This window comes from Mastigoproctus giganteus, chromosome 13 (assembly GCF_048544385.1).
Source record: "Mastigoproctus giganteus isolate SK-2022 chromosome 13, ASM4854438v1, whole genome shotgun sequence".
NCBI lineage: Eukaryota > Metazoa > Arthropoda > Arachnida > Uropygi > Thelyphonidae > Mastigoproctus > Mastigoproctus giganteus.
Genome location: NC_143587.1, coordinates 85,384,129 through 85,406,152, shown reverse-complemented (window position 1 = coordinate 85,406,152; position 22,024 = coordinate 85,384,129). Strand labels below are relative to the sequence as shown.

Below are 22,024 nucleotides of genomic sequence, written 5' to 3'. Positions count from 1 at the left end.
ACAGCAAGGCAACAAAGCTCATTTCTTTTTTTTTTTTATCATTTAGAGGTGACGTCGAGTCTGTTGGTGAGAACAATTCCAACATTAAGGATCTGTGATCTGGTAGGAATCAGTTCCTTATTGTGACAACAAGTGGATGTGGACATCAAACTTGCCTTTTGAGCATAAGAGTTGATGTTTTTCTCTATAGAAATTTTCAGCACTGCTTATTTAAGTCTGACCAAGTGACTAAGGCATCCAGGACATGACGACCTTCTCTTTCGAAAGCTGAACTGGAAGGGCCAAGCCCTCAATAAGGACTAGGTCATCCAGAAAGGACAGCTTGGTGATGGGAAACATATTATTAATGATATATGGTCTCCGGAGTGCACAGCTGATAATAATCACCACCCTCCACACTGAATGAAAAAAATCTGAGTTCGAATCCCATCAACGAGGTGAGGAATTTTTATGGGCCTTTTTCACAACCTGACTAATGTAGTCGGTTCAGGCAAAGGTATCATGGTTTTTCTCCTAGAAACTCTAGTATTTCGCCCAGCAAACAGATAAACAAACCACCAAACAATTGCAATTACAGACATGGTCTAAATCACCAATGCACCTAAAAGTCTACAATAACAACATAATAATATATGGTATTTGCATGTTTTTTTCTTTACTGTTGCAATTTTTCCACCTCCAAGGGAGAACCAGACCTGCGCTTGTGTTCGCAGTCCTTATGAGCATTCTTCAGCTCTGCCCTGAGTTTAACAATCTGATCAATCCACTAGAGCATGGACTTGGGCAAACGGATGTTTACCGAAATGCATGCTCTGGTGGGTTGATCACATTGTTGTAATGGTACTTCCATTGCAACAATGAAAGCCTGACGGAGAATGTTTTCTACAGTCTTCTTTCTGCCGGCTACAATCTCATGAAAGAATTGTGCCAGGAAGTCTCGGGCATGCCAATGACAAAGCAGTCAAAAGCATCCCGGTCTGCATTTCTGGCAGTTTGGGAAATATGCATTTGTCAAAGGTTGGAAAATGCTGATTCAGAAGACTCCGATATTTCCATTAAAATGTTTCTGTGCATTAATTCCCTACATAAACAAAAAAAAAAAACTCATCAGTGAGCATGATTTTAATTTCATTATCCATTTTTATGGATAATAGTTTTTTGTCACTATTTGCAAAATAAAGATTTGCATTATTTATAATATTAAATTCAGATTAAGATTCAACTTACCTTATATTTCATTAAGCAATTTATTATCTGAAAATAGAAGAAAAGATCTATTAATTTAGTTACCAAAGCGTACTGAATTCTGAATATACATTTGTTTTAGTAACGAATGGGCCTGGTGTACTGGGGGTTCATGGTTTTTTAATAACGTACACGTATAAGTTATAAATCCAGTTTAATGTAAACTGGATTTATAACTTATACGTGTATGTTATTACATTTGTTTTGTAATGTATTCATATTGGGGGTAAAAGGAAGGACTTTTGTAAGGATAACTACAGTGCTCCAGACAATTTTTAAATTCTGTGCAAAGTACCAACTGATGACGTTAACAACAGCAAATTCAAAATGGGAAGCATTTGAGGAAGCAACTGTAGAAGCCGCTGTTTTTCATACCAACTAGGAAATACTGTTCAAGGCTTAGAACAAAATGGATGTAATCTTTCTTACTAACCCTTTACGAAAGCAAAAGCCCTTCATTTTACCGTTTTATAAGTTCATTTGACTCATGAGACACGTGGCGGAGAAGAAAAATGCATGGGTTGCATAAAAAATTATCAGGATACATAAACCTATGGTAGATAGGTTTATGTATCCTGCTATGCAAGAGTGAAAAATTCCGCCCTCCCCTAAAATATTTAAAAAAAATAATTAAAAAATATAAGACTTATTTAAAATACATTTCTGGTACAAAATAATTAAATTCGAGGTTAGAAAAATGACAACCAGTGGAGCGACGACCATGGTGGCACCCCAGATAGCGCTGAGCATGCAGAGTTCGGTATCTGTACAGTGGAGCGACAAAGATTTTCGTCTTACAAAAGAAAGATGATAAACGGATTACAATAATCAAAACATAAAATCAAAAATTGGCAATTATTTAATTGCTGTCTTCTCCCTCCGACGTAGCAGATGCGCAAATGATTGCCTTTGCCGACGATCTCTCCATCTTAGTACGTAGCAAGTTATCAGTACAGAGTTAGGCCGTTGTTCTGATTGGAACAACGGGCTAACTGTGTACTCGATAACTTGCTGGATTAGACTCTGAAAAATAAATTAAGAGTGTCACCATCTAAAACCAAGATGATGATATTTCACGGAAAATTAGACCATAATAGATCTCCTGTCAAGTTTAATGGAGTATCTCTGCCATTTGTTACCACTCATAAGCATCTTGGTATTGTTTTTGATGAAAAACTGTCATTCTTACCACACATCCAGAATCTTTCCAAAAAAGTGAAAACTTTTACGGCCATGTTATTTAAAATCTCTCGGCAGGACTGGGGTTTTAAAAAGGGAACCCTCAGAATTCTTTACTAAACAGTGTTTATTTCAATCGTGACATATACAGCCAGCATATGGTTTCACAGAACCAAACTTATTACAGTTCAAACCAAACCAGACAGTGTCCAACGGACCTTTTTGCTAGCTCTCCAGAAAACTTGTATAACAGTTTCAACCTCATCTTTCAAGCCATCGCAGGCTTGTTACCTCTGGATCTGTATCTTACATACAAAGGCTTTGTTTACTATATTCGTAAAGGATATCTTCTAACTTTTTGCGATGGGACCTATGATCCCACTGCCGATCTAAAGAATGAAAAAAGGAAATGTTGCACTGAGCTTAATAAAAGATGGCAAGTGAGATGGAATTCCTCGACCAAAGGAGCAGTGACCAGATGTTTTATACCTGATATTATATTCACTACCTCAAAAAGTAATCAGTTTTGGTTCTACTCAAGCCTTCTTACATCATACATTCTAACTGGCGACGGTTCTTAGAACGCTTGTCTTCTTCAATTCAATCTAGCAACGTCAGATACCCGTTTCTGCGGCGCCTCCGAAGACTGGAGGCATGTCTTATTCTTCTGCCCAGTTTACCAAGATTTAAGACAGACATTATCTAGTACAGTGCATAATTTCTCTCCTGGATATGAAATATATCTTTTTGCAAATCAAAATGCCTTCTCAGCTCTACAAAAATTTTCCACACAGGTTTTCAACAGACAATGCGGATTACTGAGCTGACTTCTATACTCAACAAAGCTACTTTTTTTTCTTTAATAACAATTATTATTTTAACATTTTATCTAATTAAATTTATTATTATTATTATTTTTTTTTTTTTTTTTGAAACGTGATAATATTTTGTCCACTCATTTTTTTCCCCCTAAAATTGTTAATTATGCTAGTCCCTTGGGAACGTTTATTTTTTATTTTTTTTTTTTTTTGCTAGTCCCTTAAGGTACAGGATTCACTGGTCTCCAGTTTATCAGAGACGGGATTTTGAACTGCTTATACCCAGATTTCGGCTTCCTGGGTACGGGAACTGCTGGCATCCATTGTTATTACTTTCTCCAGTGGATGTGGGATTCTTTTTGGTATTGACCACCGTAAGTGATTATAGGAGACTGCACCAATAGGACTTGCGCTTATTCCTATGGTTGCTAGAAATATTACATTTAGTTTAGTATGTATATAGTTGGGCCCCCCCTCCTCGTGGCGAGGGCGGGTACTTGGAAGCAGCCTTCCTGGTAGCAAAGCGGTCAGAAACAGCTAAACAACACAAAAACACACACACTATGCAAACATGACACTACACTCATTTCTGGCCATTGCAAAGTTTTGTATATTATCACAGAGAAAAACCATGGCAGAGATGAACTAACGTTTAGGGGTCGCCGTGCGTAAGATGTCCACATTAATCTTTCTTTTGGCTCCCCTTTCAGCTTTTAAGCTGAGGTAACAGCCTCGTTCGCACGGCTCTGTAGTCTGCAATCACATCACAAAGGAGGTTAAGCAAGCTAAGGCAGATTACAAGACGTCTCTGACAAAGAATGCAAAGATAAAAAAAACTTTTAATTTTTTTGACAGTAAAAGAAAGGCGTTGAATCACATTAGTCCAATTGATATCGATGGCTTCACTATTGATTCTGTCCAGGTTGGAAACAAACTGAATGATTATTTTGCATATACAATCACATACCAGAAATTCTTTAGGGAAGGGAGGATGCCAAAAAATTATCACTTTTAGCATTCCCTTAATCGGCGATATTCTCCAACCAGTCTCATTGGATATTATGATGCAGTAACAAAGGAACTGAATGCAAATAATAATTTTGATATCATATACTTGAAAGCGCCGAACGGGTGGGCAAATCCGGGTTCGAATCCCGCCTCGGGCTTGGATCAAAGTACTGCAAAAACTTTGGGAGGTGCATTATGACCACAGAAGCCGATGCGCCAATAACTACCAAAAAAAAAAAAACTTGAAAGCTTTTGATACTGTCGCACACAATGCTGCTGTACAAAGTGCAGTAGTGTGGGATCTTTTCTTTTTGGCTTATACTTTATAAGCTTGCTTTCTTGCATCATTTGCCACTAGTTATCTAAATGTTATTATATTTGTTTTTGTATATTGTTATATATCATTCAAAAAAATTATATCATGTGACAGTCTAAGGAAAGAATTTTTGAAGTTATCTAATCAGAAAGATTTTCTATCAGTACTTACATCGGCGGACAAAAAAAATAAATCGCCTTTAAAAAAAGTAACATTTGTAGTGTAAGATATTGTTTGATTACAGTCATTTTGTTTGTCTCAAAGCAAGGGTATTGCGTCGGATAACACTTCTATTGAATCAGACAGTAACTGCAAGGTATTGCATCAGCCGTTTCTATAAATACAGCCTTGGAAGGGTATACACGCTCATTACTATCCTGTTTTGCGGAGGTGTAGGCATGGCTACATATGTTCAGTTGACACCAATAAAAAATGTAGCTGTTGCTCTGTCCAAGGAAGGGCTTTCAACACGTGCTATCGCTGATAAAAAATCAGCGATATCAGCGGTGGCAGTCTTTTATCAGCGATTTTATCGCTGATAAAAGACTGCCACCAGTCAACAGTATCCCGGGTGCTGAAATTAAACGTGAAACCGGTGATGTGAAGAGAAGACCTGGATCAGACCGTAAGAGAGTGTCTACGCCTTCCCAAGATCGATATTTGAGACGGCTATGCCTTCGTAATCGCCATGATCTCAAACTGGACCTTGAGATGACCTCTGATGTTGAAACAAGTGCACGAACTATCCAAAGACAGCTTTCGGAATGTGGTCTGCATGCCTATCGGCCCAAGAAGAAGCCTTTGTTGACCCAACAAATGAGGAAGAAGCGACTTAAGCTAAACCTTTTTTCATAGACAAAACAGCAGGGGGACACCATCATCTTTTCTGACGAATCGAAATTCAACCTGCATGGCTCGGACGGGAAGTGATATTTCAGAAGACGAAAATCGAAGGCATAACATCCTGACTGCATAACACCGACTGTAAAGTTCCCCGCCGGTCAGATGTTCTGGGAATTCATAACAAGCAAAGGAGTGGGGCGAATTAATTTTATTAACGGAACAGTGAATGCAAAACCTACACTGCCATCTTGGAGAAGTGCCCAAACCCGTTATTAGGAATCACCACACAGACGTCCAAAACTGCATTTTTCAGCAAGACTCAGCACCTTGACACACAACAAAATTGGTAAGTTTTATGCTATTTAGGTTTAATGATGAGTTTGTGTTCTTGTCCCACAAGGCTTAAAACATACACCAATGTTTTTCCTCGTTTTTCTCCCTTAAGGTGCAGTCATACCTCAGAAATGCTGGTATTACAGTGTTGGACTGGCGCGGCAACGGTGCACATTTGAGCTGTATTGAAAATTGCTGGTACATAATGCCATCTAGAATTGCACAGAAGAAGCCAACAAGTAACATTCAGCTGCAGGAGAGCATTGTAAGGGTGTGGTACCACGAAATTGGGCAACCGTATATCCAGAAGTTAATTAACTCAATGCCAAATCGTTGCAAGGCTGTAATTGCAGCTCGAGGAGGAAAAACAAAATATTGAGGACTTATCTTGCTGATTTACAGTACATAACATTATTACATTAACTCATTTCAGTTTGTACACGTAGATGCAATAAAATGCATGTTTGGTTGCCATGATTGCCATCGGTGAGTATGGTTTTGGCACACCCAGGATCCTGAGCTGGATATCATCATTCTTCTTTCTCTCTCTCTCTCTCAGGGTAACTCGGGAATTTTTTTGGCTGGTGCAGCATAAGCATCAGGCTTCCTTGCACCATATAGCTAATAATAATAATAATAATAATAATAATAAATAATAATAAATAATTTGCATGATTTCTCATATTTCCATTAATTACGCATTTTACCCTTTGGGAAGATATTTATGGCAATTAGGTATATCAGGTGGAGTCTTTTTATTGGATTTCATTCAGAGAGATATATTCCATCTAACAAACTATTATAAACTATTATATTTAGGCCACCTGAATAATTAAATTCATCTGCCGTGCTGTGTCTTATGTCTGTTAATTGCGTGTGTTCTATGGTCGATTTGTCTGTTTGCTGGACGAAAAAACCTTGCTATCTATGCTTGAGACCGACTAACTCAGCCACGTAGTGAAAAAAGCCCATTAAAGTTCCTCGTGTCATCGACGGGATTCGAACCCGGACCTTTTCCACCCGGTGTGGCGAGGACGATGATACCACTGTGCTACATGCGCAGACTATCCCATCTAACATGTGTGTGTTTTACCTTATCAAGGGTGGCTCCTAGGCCTTAGCCCATGTTGTGTACATCCGCCAAGGAGCAGTCAACACCTAGGTAGCCGCTGCCCTCCCCCAGGCACAAGCAACCAAGCCTAGGTCTACTATCACCTTTAGTGCCTTGTGCACGAATCCCGCACCCACCGGAGATAGTGCAATACCGGTGGGTGCCAGCAATCCCGTCCCCAGGTTTCCCAAACTTGGAAACCAGCAAAAAAAAAAGGAAAAATATCCAAGCCTCAGCAGACAGAAGCCGATCTGAAAAATTCCAATAAACTTAGCGAAGTAAATATTTACATTTGTATAAGATTATAGTATTTTAACTCTAAATCCTAGCAATCCAATTAAATTTACATATCTTACAACAAGTCATTCTATTTATATTTAATGGGATACAAACATATATATTAACTTCTCAGCTGTCAGATTTATATTTGATTTTGGATTTGAGTTCTTAGTTCAAGTCTTTTCTTAAAGACCGATTCTGCAAAGGTCTGGAAAGTCTCAAAGTTTGTTTTGTTCTCAACTAGTATTTTTACATTGTCCTCAGCTAGACCTGGAACCTGATTAAGTAGCAATACTCGATGGTCTGTATATTGCGGACAAAATAGTAAAACATGGATCCAGTCCTCCATTTGACCACAGGTGCAAAAAGGATCCGGCTCCAACCCTCTGTCGAAAAGTTTGGCCCTCAAAAATCCATGGCCTGTTAATAAATACGTCGTAAATATGCTTGGTGCAAACCATGAAACAGAAGGTTGAGTAGAAGCAAACTCAACATTTTCAATATACTTCTTTGTGACTTCATGCACAGACTCATTCCATCTACTTTGCTAAATACTAACCATTTCACTCCATATTTTTTTCCGTTCTGTCTTCAAGTTACTAACTGGGTCTGTTGTAATTTCCATAAGAGATACCTGCAGTCCTTTCTTATGTTTATAAATCATGCCACGGTATAAGATAAATAAATCTAAAGGCAGTTCTCCTCCAAGGATTTGGAGGGCATTGTTTGATATTGTACGAGGGGCATTATTTAGTGCCAGAAGCACTGTTCTTTGAATTGATAGTAGCTTATTTTTGATTTTCACCTTAATGATGTTCTGGTCCAAATACCTGCTCCATACGAAACTATAGGCAGAAATATTGCTTTATAATATAGCTTCATGGTCTTTTTATTCAGACCCCAGTCTCTTTTGGGGATTCTTATGACCGAAGCAGTAAAATTTCTAATTTTTTCCTTCAGTTTGGTGACATGAGAGAGAAAGGTTAATTTATCATCGAGTATTATGCCAAGATATTTGTTTTGAGGAACATAAGGTATCTGTGAACCATTCAGTTGAATTCTTGGTGGTCTTCCATAATTAAAGTGGTTTTTAAATGTCATGAAATTTGTTTTACTCGGAGATATCTTGAGCTTGTTGATTTCAGCCCATGCCCCCAAATCATCTAAGATGGATTGAATTTTGTCCTCTAATACCTTACGTGACCTTCCTTCTATGGCAATCACGAGGTCATCAGCGTAGACCACCTTTAGAGAATCCTTGTGTGTTCTCGTGAGCCACTGATCTAATACGGCATTCCAGAGGTCCCAACACCGACCTCTGGAGGCATTCTCTCGAAACCTGGGCCTTATACGACAGATGCTTTGCCTTGACCATGATGTATCTCTCATTAAAGTATAATCTCAGTACCCTGTACACATAATTATCACATTTAGCCAGCCTTAAAGACCTGAGGGCACTCTCCCACCAGAGGGAGTCAAAAGTGCCCTCAAAGTCCACAAAAATTGCCAAAACATATTTAGAAGTTGAATTCTGGATAAAGTTAGTCAACGTAAGAATAGCATCGTCAGTGGACCTCCCTTTTTTGAAGCCAAACTGGCAGCTTGAGCATAATTGGTTTTCTTCAAATTTCTGTAGTATTCTGGGAGCCAGAAGATGTTCGAATAACTTTCCCAGATTAGCAAGTAAGGAAATTGGTCTGTAAGCACGGGGATCGGATGTGTTTTTCCCTGTCTTGTGAAGAATCTTGAGCAATGCCAATTTCCACTGATTTGGAAAGTATCCTTCCAGTAGGCATTTGTTCAAGAGATTTAGCAGTACTTGTGGGTATAAGTTGAAAAACTTGACGATAACAAGATTCTCCACAAGGTCAATTCCGGGGCATTTGGGCTGCCTTCGGCGGGGAAATGCTTCTTGGTACAAACGTGCAGCCTCGAGTGCACTGCTGTTGGCTTTACCATACATGAAGTGCATGTCCGCATACTCTTTGTTGCTGTAACCTCTTTCCATGTTGACTATCCTTTGACAAGTACTAGTATGCCCGCTACGTCTCACAGCATTGAGAGAGGGGAAAGGGAGAGAATGAGCATAACCTAACTTAAACAAACAAGTCAGTGGTGGATCCCAACTAGAAATGTGCAATATTTTGAAAACGATTCACTTAAGAACCCATGTTTACTAGGCTTGTTTTGCATATTGTAGTCTGTACAGTTGACCTTTAAATTATTGACCATCACTTTTGAAACACCCTGTATATGGAGCAATTGTAGCAATACTGCCTTAGTCGCTGACGCTCCTAAAACCCTACAACAAAGCAACACTTCATTGATTAGGCTTTATCGGTATGGTATCATCACAGTGGAGATGACATTGTTTGGTCGACATTTTGAAATTTTTATTTGTTGTGACAAACACAACAAATAAAAATTTCAGCAGCCTAGATGTTTTTTCATTAAGTGTTCCAACACACAGAGCACAAAAGTATAAGGACTAAGTAACTTTTTTTTAATGTCGCTCAAAGAATATTTTTTTTTGACAGAGTTATTCTAATTTTATCAAGAAATCAACATTCACTCCCAGTATTATCATTTACTTGGAATTTACTTGGAAGTTTTAATTCTCTTTATATAGCATCCCTGCTTGTCACGCTCTCACTTTTAACGCAATTTTTTTCTTCTTTTAGTTCATTCACAATCCTATGTATTTTTTTAACATGTACTGCTCTTATTTAAAACGCTTTATTTTTATTTTCTTTCTTTTTTTTTTTTTTAAGATCCCAAGAAGGAATAAACCCAGATAATCCCCTTTCACTTGATTTTGCTTTGGGAAAGGGATGATAGGGACTAACTTTTAAGAATCGTTTAAGCAGCAGTGTATGTTTACTTCAGAGACTGTTTCCAGGGCATGTTAATTTATTTTTTATTTCACATGTATTTCATTTACTTCGTATTTAACTTAAAGCTTTGAAGACAGAAGAGCCGCCCTTTACAGCCTGCCAATTTTTCATTGTATTTGCACCCTCTCTTCCAGCTTATTTTTAAATCCAACATTGATCTTCTGTTTTTCCTGCTTGTACTATCAGTGTCTTTTATGTGCGATGCAAGTGTTTAGCAAGACCAAAGCAACTAAGGCCATGAGGCATCAGTATATCGTGGCTGGAAACAGTCTCTGGACAATAAACCCTAGCTTCAGGAGAAAAACCATGAGACCCTTTCCTGAGACTGACTAACTCTGCGAAGTTGTGGAAAAAAATCCTTGTGTCATTGACGGAATTCAAATCCAGCCAATCTGGATGGAAAAACCATTCATTGTGAGGAAGGTGTTGATTATATGCACTGCACTACTTGTGCGTGTGTTGTTGTCGTTGTTATCTGTAGAGTTTTAAGATGCATCAGCAATTTAAACCATATTGCACCATATATGGTATATTATGTCTATAAACATTGCGTGTTCTACAGTTGGTTTGCGACGAAAAACATGCTACTCTCAGATACAACTGACTAACTCAACTAAGGCCATGAGAATTTTTATGGGCTTTTATCATAGTTGTGATAAATCTTGTTGAAATGTAAGGTTCCCCTTAAAAAAAAAACACTACACAAAATATTTACAGCAAAAAAATATACATATTTAAATGATTAATATCAACAACGATACTGATGCTCCATCAAAATAACCTTCACAATATCAAAATCACCTCATCACAGCCTTCACTGGCATTCTGGCAATTAATATTTTATGATAATGTCTATAATAATCTAACATTAACCTTGATTAACAATATTCCAAGTAAAATACAAGGTCCCCCATAAATTTTGTGAAGATGGACAGACTTCACAAACTTGAAGGTCCAGATGGTACCATAAACGCTCTATTGGATTTAAGTGATGCAATTAGGGCGGCCACACCATAATTTGCAACACTCCTCCTGTTGATAGAAAGTCCTTGCACAGCTTAGCGATGTGCTTGTGGTCAGTCTTGTAATATAAAATTTCGCCCACAAATCCGAAATCCTGAGGATATTGAATTATGTTCAAGAATATTTTGATAGCCCTCTTTTCTTAAAATTCCTTCAATTCAGAATATGTCACCCACTCCGGAAAAACAGAAGGTTTCCCAGATCCTAATGGAACTACACCGTGATTAATTGTAGGAAATAAACAATGTGGCACCATTTTTTCTTCAGTTGATTATTATTATTATTATTATCATTATTATTATTAGCCATATGGTGCAAGGAAGTCTGAGGCTTATGCTGCACCAGCCAAAAAAAAAAAAAAAAAAATTCCTGCGTTACCCTGAAGAGAGAGAGAGAGAGAGAGAGAGAGAGAGAGAGAGAGAGAGAGAGAGAGAGAGAGAGAGAGAGAAATAGAAGGGAATCACCGCAAGAAAGCAAGAAAAAGAAGAATGATGGTATCCAGCTCAGAACCCTGGGTTTGCCAAGCCCATGCTTACCACATGTGAGCCCCTGGGTTAATTTTATCACATAAACTCTATGCTTGGTTCCAAAAATTTCAAATATGGATTCGCCCATCTGCAGTATGTTTTTTTCTCTCTTCAATTATCAAATGTTGATGGCTCTTTGTCCAAACCGATAGTTATTTAGATTTTCCGTCTTTAATCCTTATCAGACCGTTACATGACCGTGAAGTCCTGCTTTGTTTAAGACAGTTTTACAGTGGACAAAGTTTTTAAAGTTTTCAAAGACAGAGTTTTACACGGCAGTGTCGCTCTTCTTATTGAACTCAGCTTGGATTTCAGATGTAGTAAGTCGTCGACTGCGTATAGAAATTGTTATGGTCTTATCTTCTGCTTCTGTTGCAACGCGCAGTCTGCATGAACATGGTTTGTACTTTAAACTGCCATTCTCCATGAATCATCGAATGGTACTTTTACTCTAAATGAAGCACCTAGTTTTTTGCTAACACTTCTAATGGAATAATTTTATTCAGAGTTATAACAGCACTTCTTTTTTAAACACAAAGTTTCATATTTGTTGCCATGATTATCACGAAACACACAAAACGTCAAGCCCTCGTGGGTAGCACGGTTGAAAAAATCGGCGTCCTACTCACACTGGGTGGTAAAGAGCTCAGTTCGAATCCCGTCGATGATGGGAGGAATTTTTATGGGCCTTTTTCACAACGTAGCTGAGTTAGTCGGTCTTAGGCGAGGGTAGCACGGTTTTATCTCTCGGAAACTCGGGTTTTCGCCCAGAAAAACCGAAAATTGACTACAGAACACATGCAATTTACAGATAGCATATATGGAGCAATATGGCCTTAGTCGCTTATGCTTCTAATACCCAACTACAACAAAACGTCACCACACTTTCTGAATTATAAGTGTTCAATTTTAAAAGTTGCAGCTCTTGCTCCACAATTTTTATTATTGCAAAATACTCTAGAATCATCTACAATATTCTGTATTATTGAAACAATATTCTCACTTTCTAGAATCATCTACAATTTTACAATGTTCTACCACATTCAGGAATCTTCTACACCTTTCTGGAATATTCTCGAATAATTTGAAAATTTCCTAAATATTTGTTAAACATTATTTCAGTATTCTGAAATGATATTGGTCCTATTTTAATAAACCAAGTTGGTCCTATTTTAATACATCAAGTCGGTCCTATTTTAATAAACCAAGTTGGTCCTATTTTAATAAATCAAGTTGGTCCTATTTTAATAAATCAAGTTGGTCCTATTTTAATAAAAACTTGAAAACTAAGAAAACTGAAACGTAATTCCAAACTTTTAGACCACAGTTTATAATACTCAAGATGTGTTTAATTTTATTTATGAAATACGAAATACGAAAAATAAAAATGAAATACGAAAAATAGGCATCACAAAGGGGAAGTAGTAGTAGTGGCACGTGATGAAAGAAAGCAAGTGTATGAGCTTATGCAGCATCAGCCAAAAAAAAAAAAAAAAAAGTATAATACAATTCCCTCTAAATGTTTGTCCAGTTCCTCCTTAAATTTATTTAACCTATCAACTTCCACAATGACAGATGAAAGTTTGTTCCAGCAATTAACCACCCACTGGCTAAAGGCAAATTTCCGCACATCTATTCTACTTCTGTCTTTCCTTAATTTGAATTTATGTCCTCTTAGGTTCATAATCTGAACAAGTGGAAGAATCCCATCAGCATTGAGCTTGCTCAACCCATTCAAGGCCTTATCCACCTCGATCAGATCAATTTGCAGAACTTAACCTCTCTTGGTAAGAGGATCCCTTCATTCCCCTCACCAATCTTGTTGCCTTTCTCTGTACATGCTCAAGCAAATCTACATCCTTCCTAAAATGAGGCCTCCAGACCTGTAAGCAGTACTCAAGGTGTGGCCTGACCATTGCCTTATACAGAAGGATAATCACCTCCTTTTCCCAGCTAGCAAAATTCCTGTATATCATTGACAAAACCCCATGACCTTCTCTGGTAGCATGTCTGCATCACTCAGAAAACTTCATATCTGACTGCACAATTACTCCCAGGTCTTTTTCATTTTCTACTGCCCTAAGTGTAGTACCACACAGTTGGTACATTCCTCTGGGGTTGCTTCTACCCATATGCAGTACCTTACATTTGTCAAGGTTAAACTTCAGTTGCCACTTCTCAGCCCATCTTCCCAAATTTTCTAGATCCTGTTGCAGTAACACACTGCCATTACTGTCATTAACAACTCTGCCAACCTTTGTTTCATCTGCAAACTGCGACACTAAGCCTGATATACCTTCATCAAGGTGCCTCTGTAGCCAGGTGGGAAGGAGCAGCAGTGCGTAGCACACGCTTCTTGATTAGACGGGGGTTCAAGCCCGTCACCACCAAATACGGAGGATGCGGAAAGGTCAGGGAATGACCACTGCATATCCCGGAGCAATATGGCCTTAGTTGCTAATGCTCCTAAAAACCAAAATAACAAACAAATACCTTCATCAATATCACTGATAAATACACAAAACAACAGTGGACCTAACACCGAGCCCTGTGGGACTTCACTAATAACATTAGTCCAAGAAGAGCAGCACCCATTGTTACCACCCTCTGTCTTCTCCCACTTAACCATCCTTTTATCCATTGTAGCAACTTACCCTTAATACCATTCTGCTCCAATTTGTACAATAGTCTTCCATGCGCAACAGTGTCAAAAGGTTTCCTGAAATCCAAGTATGGAATATGATATCAAAATTATTTTTTGCATCCAGTTCCTTTATCCTGCTTATAGTGGAGAAAAAACTGTATATACTGTTTACAGGATACTTCAGAAGAAAAACAGTAAAGCCCTGTTATAACGCTATCTAGAGGACAGATAAAGAGAATTTTTTTTTTTTACTTTAATTATACAGTTATTTATTTATACGTTACCTGACCAATAGCGGTAATATTCGTACTATAACAATTATTTTTGAAAGCTTCTACGTGATCCGGGCATTTTGTGCATTCGTCAAAAATCTGGACAGTCTGAAAAATTAAATAACTGAATTAAGCATTTTAAACTAAAATAATTAATATCATCAGTTATTGGTAGTAATTACACGACAGTAATGTGAAAAATTATATTATGTTATTTATTATCACAGTTATTAATATTGGTAAAGTTAAAATATTATCATAACTTTTAACTTCTCAAACAATGGAAATATTTACTCTTGATATCTATACAGTATTTGTATAACGATTTTTACACGTTAAATCAAATAATAGAGAAGTACCAGAAATAGAACAAGATACTTTACCTGGCCTTCACTGATTACACCAAAGTTTTTGACTCCGTGAACTACAGAGTACTACTCTTCAAGGCCCACCAGCAACAGGGTATCCCAACAGAATACATCACCGTACTACAGCAAATCTATAAGGTCAGCTGAGCTCAAAATTGGATAGATCGGGAGAGAAATTCCAGATCAAAAGAGAAATTAAACAAGGCGACCCAATCTCACCGAAACTATTTACAGCTACAGTAGAATATATTTTCAGAAATCTAAACTGGAAAAACCGGGGAATTAATACCTTAGGAAAGAAACTAAGCCATCTAAGACTTGCCGACGATATTGTTTTGTTCTCAGAAGATGCACAGGAATTGCAAGAAATGCTAAATGAATTAAGGAAGGAAAGTGCAACACTGCTGGCTTAGACATCAATCTCGAGAAGACAAAAATCATGACAAATTACAAACAGTGTTCCATTATAAATCTCGACGACACACCTCTCGAATTTGTTAATCAGTTCACGTATCTGGAGCAAATTTTATCTTTTCACAATCGCCAGACACATGAGACCAATATGAGGTTGAAAAACAGCTGGAAAAAATACTGTATGCTTGTGGACTATATGAAAAAAGAACTGCCTGTTTGTCTAAAAAGAAAGCTCTTAAAAACATTGTTTTTAAGCCCGTGACAGCTGAATACGGTGCTGTTTCTTGTATTCTGTCTATCTTGGGAACTCCTCTGACCGTTTGGTCGTCCCGGAGTATATAAACAGAAAATTTATTTATTTATTTATTTAAATCCTATATTTACGTACGGAGCACTAACCTGGTTACCTACTAAAGTGCAAGAAAGAAAATTACAAGTAGGACAAAAAGCAATGGAAAGAAGCATATTGGGCCTGTCACGCAAAGATTGCGTGAAAAGGCCGTCGAATCAATCCCGTCGATGACGCGAGGAACTTTAGTCGGCTTTTTTCACTCTGTGGCTGAGTTAGTCGATCTCAGGCGTAGATAGTAAGGTTCCCCCCAGAAACTGGGGGGTTTTCGTCCAACAAAACAGACAAATCGACCAGAGAACACACACAATTAACAGACAAAAGACACACAGCACAGCAGATAAATTCAATTATTCGGGTGGCGTAAAAAAATAATAATAGTTCTTGCCAAAAAAACATGTCCCATATTAAGCAACCACTACTGGCCTGGAGTAGCTTGCGCCCCCACACGAAAGCATCCTTTGGCGTGTTGCATCAGATATTTGGACTCATCCGACCAGCACAATCGTTACCAGTGTCCAACCAGCGTGTTGTCGACACCACAGCATTCGCCGTCGATGATGATCAGCGGTGAAGAGAGAGAGAGTGTCTCTTGGGTTGTCTGATATGGAATCTCGATGGCTGAGTGTGCGACGTATCGTCATTTCGAACATTGTTCTTGCATTGCCTATACTGTATTGTGATGTCGAATGTATTCAATGACATTTACAAATGCGTGTTATAAAAGTTCAAAGATGGTACTATGATTGCACATATAGTATACTTCTACAATACATATGCAAAATAGCCATTTTAATTTAAAGGGTGGTATGCCGGATTCTGATAGAAATGTCTGTGATATCTATAATAAAAGTAGACAGCAGAATACTGAAGAGGTTTGTCAGTGGGAGTATACAGTAATCAGTAAATTTCTTTCCGACTGACATGTTTTCTTTATTTTTTATTTATATACTAAATTATGTTGTTTCCTCTATTTAATATCATGACCTCTATCTTGTCGATTTTTTTTATTTTCCATCAAAAGTGGGGTTTGTTTTAATTTATTTTTGCTGATGCTGCATAAGCTTGCTCTTTCTTGCATCATTTGCCACTGCTACTCCCTCTAATAAGAATCAAGAAATGATGGTGATCAGCAGCAAGTTTCAATCCACTGCAGGATGAAGGCCTCTCCAGCAACTTTCCAGTTCCTTCTCTTTTGTGCAATGGACATCCATTTACTACTCACGAACTCGTGAATTTCATCTATCGTTGTCTTCCAGGTTTTCTTCTAGCTGCTCTTGGGTACCATTCAGTTATTTTCTTAGTCCATCTGGCATCATCTCTTCGAGCTGTGTGTCCTGCCCAAGACCATTTTAGTTCTTTAGTTTTGATAAGCATGTCCTTTACTTGAGTTTGATGCCTAATCCTCTTCTCATCTAACAGTCTGCTTTCCAATATAATTCGTTCCATTCTTCGCTGTGTAGTTCTCAGCTTCTCTTCCATTCTTTTGGTGAGTGCCCAAGTTTCACTTCCATAAGTCATGGTGGGGAGTATACATTGGTTCATTATTTTACGTTTCAGACAAACTGGGATATTGCTCCTCAGTATGTGACTATATTTCCTGAATGCTATCCATCCAAAATTTATTCTTCTCTTGACTTCCAGCCATTTATCACTATTACAGCTAATGACTTGTCCCAGATAAGTATATGACTCCACCTTTTCAATTACTGCTCCTTCAATCATTATTTATCTTTCTCTGGCATACTTGTTCATCATTACTTTTGTTTTAGCCATATTCATATTTAGTCCAAAATCCTTACTGTGGATAACTGATTAAGATTTTCCTCTAATTCTTTGGGGTCGTGGCTTATGACCACAATGTCATCTGCAAATCGTAAATGGTTTAGGTGCTCTCCATTCACATTGATTCCTTTCTACGCCCAGTCTAATCTTCTGAAAGCTTCCTCAAGGGCAGCAGTAAACAGCTTCAGAGATATTGTATCTTCTTGTCGAACTCCTTTCTCAATTTTAAATTTTAAATGTCTTTGTCTAGTGCAGCGTTTTTCAAACTGTGTTCCGTGAGATGTGAACAAGTGTTCCCTGAAAAATTGTAATTAATAATAAAAAAAAACAAAATAAATTAAATTTTGCATATTTGTAACGTACACCACTTTTGTATCATTATAATATTTAACATAATTTTTTTTTCAGTTATTAATATACTGGCATAGACCGCGGAACACTTTATTTTGGCGGGCTTTGCGTAGAAAAGTATTTGTAGAGGTAATGACACATACAAAAAAGTAGCAATGTGGTGATCTGGTATGCCATTCAAATGCGATTTAGCCTGGAGTACACGGGTTGAAGGAAAGGAGGAAGCGAACCGATATCATAACTAAATTTACTTCCTTGTATAATTTTTTTTGATAATTATTAGTATTTCGAAATATTATTATTAAAATATGTGACCACAGATTTGTGGATGAAAAAGGGAACTTTAAAACGAGAAGCAAAGTACTTCTAGTAGTGCAACTGTGGTCGATGAAAACGAATACAATATTGTCACACTTCAAAGTGAGGATGAACAATCACAGTCTTTTGGTCCCCAAAAATCTGAAGTGAAAAAACAGGAATCAATTAATAAAAGACTAAACGAAAGTATGATGACATTTATTTGCATTTCGGCTTTACATGTGTTGGAAATAAAGATGCACAATGCGTCGTATGTAATAAAATATTAGCAACAGTTCTTCGGCTCCCGCTAAACTCGTGTTTCGTAAAGTGTTCCGTGAATAGGTTGCGAGATGAAAAGTGTTCTATGACTAAAAAAGTTTGGGAAACGCTGGTCTAGTCTAATAAAGGAGGTAGCATTCTCATATTTTCTTCAAAATCATAATATATGGTGAATCTATGCCTTGTCTTTCCAGTGCTCGAAACATTGCCTTATGCTGTATGGAGTCAAATGCCTTTTCATAATCCACAAATGCCAGGCATAATGGTGTTTTATATTCATTTGCTTTCTCCATTAGCTGTGATATTACGTGAAGGTGATCCATAGTTGAGAATCCTGTCCTAAAGCCAGCTTGCTCTTTCCGTCGATTCTCATCAAGTATTCTTTCTAATCTGTTAGTGACGACTGTTGTAAACTACTTGTAAATGTGAGACAACAAGTTAATTGACCTATAATTTCCAATTTTTGATTTTTTTTCTCCTTTCTTATGCAGCAAAATTATGATTGCATTATTCCACTCCTTAGGGATCACGCCTTTCCTAATGTACGGCTTTGCATAACTCAGCATACTCAGTTTTGTCCTTGTCGGTGTTTATCTTGTTCTTCATTTGCCGTCTTTGGTTCATCATGACAAATGTTTCTTGACTAATTTTTTTCTCCTTTGGATTTCTTTTTACCTACACAGGTTTTTCGAGATTTATCGCTTTTAGAAAGTTGTTGTATTCCTCGTCAATATCTTGGTCCTGAAAGGTTGATCTGCAGAAGCTTAAATTTGTTCTTAAGTTCCAATACATACTGCTTTTTCTCCTCTTCTGTTATCTCAAAGACCTTCGTATTATTTACTCGAGTCACTTTTTTCCTTCCTTTTCTCACATCTGTATCAAGCGTGATTCTTACCATTCTGTGATCACTTACAACTACCATTGGAAGTTCACTACGTCCTGAACAAGGTTCAGAGCGGTAACACCATTCACAATATATCTTCTGTTAGTGAAGTTGAAGTCAATTTCATTAGTTCTTAATCCATTTAGGCTTTTACATGTCCACTTTCTGTTTGCCTTTTTCTTGAAAAAAAAGTGTTCATTACTGACATTCCTCGAGATTCTGCAAATTCCACAAGTCTTTTATTTCTTTCTCCAATTACAAAATTTCCTATAGTTCCCCTTTCTGTCTCTTTCCAACCTTAGCATCGAAGTCCCCCATAATAATTGTGTAGTAAGTTTTCTGTTCATCTAGAAGACTCAATTTCGGTGTACATTTCTTCAACTTCTTCATCCTCATGGCTCGAGGTTGGTGCATAAATCATTATAACCTTTAGCTTGTACCTCTTAGAAATCCTGAGTAGTAGTTTTGACACCCTTGGTGATGTACATTTGAATTCCAAAATGCTGTTTTTCATATCTTTATGAACCAGAAAGCCAACTCCACCTTCGCTCTTTTCACTGTTTCCATTGGTGTAAAGCAGATTTCCATCTTGTTAAGTGATTCATTTCTTCTTCTTCTTGTTTCAGCCAAGCCAATGATATTCCAATTCACATTTTCTAATTCCTTTTCCAGCTCTAATAACCTGTCTTCACCGATGAGCGATCTTACGTTGTAACAGGCCAAGTTCAGTTTTCGTGCATGGCAGCCTGGTCGTACCCAGAGATTCTTAGCACCCTCTGCTTCCACTCTGATCCTCTCGCTGCCGTAAAAGGCAGAATGTAAAATGCTGGGGACTGAGGGCCATTTGTTTCGTCGTGTCGTCATTAGATGCTGAAGGCATTGGTCTTTTCCTCTTCACGCTGACCAGGCGTCTTGAAGAGAACCACTCTACTCGTTCATTGCTACCAAAGTGACATAACAGGGCTTACCAACGAGTAGGTGTGCATGAGTGCATTTTAGGGAGGAAGGCCAACCGGACTTCTCCTAAATCTTCTAAAATAGAAAGATAGAAAGCAACTGGACCCATCAGTATTTTAGATTGCGTGTCTAATAACACACAGAATGCCTGTTCTCCTCTAAGTCTCAAAAAATATATTAAAAAAAAAACCGCTTGTCTGGATTTGGTCATGTATATGCGAAGTGTCCATCATTCCGATGTTAAATCTGAGTTGAAACTAGAAATCTTTTACACATTATCAAAACCATTCTTGAATACATGTTTGTTCACGATATTGACTTCGAGTTTTGAAAAGTCTCAACCAGGAATTGAATTTATATTAATTAGAATTATTTAGTTAATTTTTAAATACGAAATGAAGTAATTGATATATATTTGGGCAAATGACTAACTGATGTAAATCAGAATAAACGCAAAATATTAGCTGTGTTTTGGATAAATAAATTTTTTGTTTATTTATCCAATGCTGTGCTTTTGCTGTGTTTACTGAAAGATTATTAGCTGTGTTTTTCCAAAACACAGCTAATAATCTTTCAACCACTTCAACTGTTATCAATGCGTTTATCCTGATTTACATTAGTTAGTCATTTGCCCAAATATATATCAATTACTGTACTTCATTTCGTATTTAAAAATTAACTAAATAATTCTAATTAATATAAATTCAATTCCTGGTTGAGACTTTTCAAATGATATGTGATATATATATTTTTTACCTGCAAAACTCGAAGTCAATATCGTGAACAAACATGTATTCAAGAATGGTTTTGATAATGTGTAAAAGATTTCTAGTTTCAACTCAGATTTAACATCGGAATGATGGACCAGGGATTGCCATGTCAAAAAGCGTAATATATGAAAGATATGAAAGCTTCAGTAAAGAAGTAATTTTAACAGGAAGAAACTTTTTCCACTTACTTTTTCTGAATGGCAGCTTTCGCCGCACTTGACTATCTCTGTTATTTTCTCATCGGGACAAGTTTCTTTCTCTGAAAACAGAATACTCAAGTTTTAGTCCATCTTTTATTTTTATTTAACAATAAGTATCCAAAGTATCAGCCTGCGTTGCAATTCATTTTAAAATTCTCCGGCAGGCTGTTATTTACAGAAAATATATAAATAATAAGACACCCACGTTATAAAGAACACGACAGAGAAATGCAATTTTAAAACTTAAGCCTGCATTTATTCAGAAACAAATCATAGTAGATAAATCTATTGCAAAAATTGGAGACAAAAAATAAAAGTAAATCGGCAAAGTTCTAGTAGAGGGAGGGGCCTCTGCAGCTGGAAGCTGTCACGATCTTTGTCACGGCAGTTAGAAACACGTGTGTTTCTAACTGCCGCTGATTGGCAGAAGCCAAGATTATTTTGTCACTTGCTTTCCTGCTTTCTGATTGGAAAGTGTCACGTGCTTTCTCGCGTTTTTGCAGTAATTCATTATTTTTCAAAGAATAATCCAACAAAGTTAAATCTAGGAATCTTAGGGGGAAGGAAGCACAACTTTTTAGAAATAAAACAATTACAGTACTGAAAAAGTCTCTCAGCATTGTATCATTGAATGTGTGATAACAACGTTTGCAATGCACAAATGGAGACCCGGCGCTAGGGGTGTGCAAGTGAAGCACTTGCCACAGGCGCCTAATTCATGCCTGTGGCATGAATTATGAATTAGGCGTCGTGACGCGCCACAAATGCTAGCACCGTTTCTGCACAGGTGTATTAAATTCCGATATACGTTTTCGTCAACTAAACTGGAAGACAGGTTCAGTCACTCGGCGACGTGAACAGCCACACCACGATTTA

The 22,024-nt window shown here is 37.4% G+C and overlaps 1 protein-coding gene across 1 annotated transcript in view; it reads right to left on the bottom strand.

Annotated features, from left to right (window-relative positions):
* Positions 1-22,024, bottom strand: part of LOC150076230 (uncharacterized) — a 53,266-nt gene that overhangs the window by 16,487 nt on the left and 14,755 nt on the right. The window contains exons 2-4 of the mRNA XM_090387712.1: positions 21,137-21,207; positions 14,505-14,600; positions 1,228-1,254 (exon numbers count right to left, since the gene is read on the bottom strand). Of these exons, the coding sequence (XP_090243838.1) occupies positions 1,228-1,254; positions 14,505-14,600; positions 21,137-21,207 (194 nt within the window). The remainder of the gene's footprint in view (positions 1-1,227; positions 1,255-14,504; positions 14,601-21,136; positions 21,208-22,024) is intronic.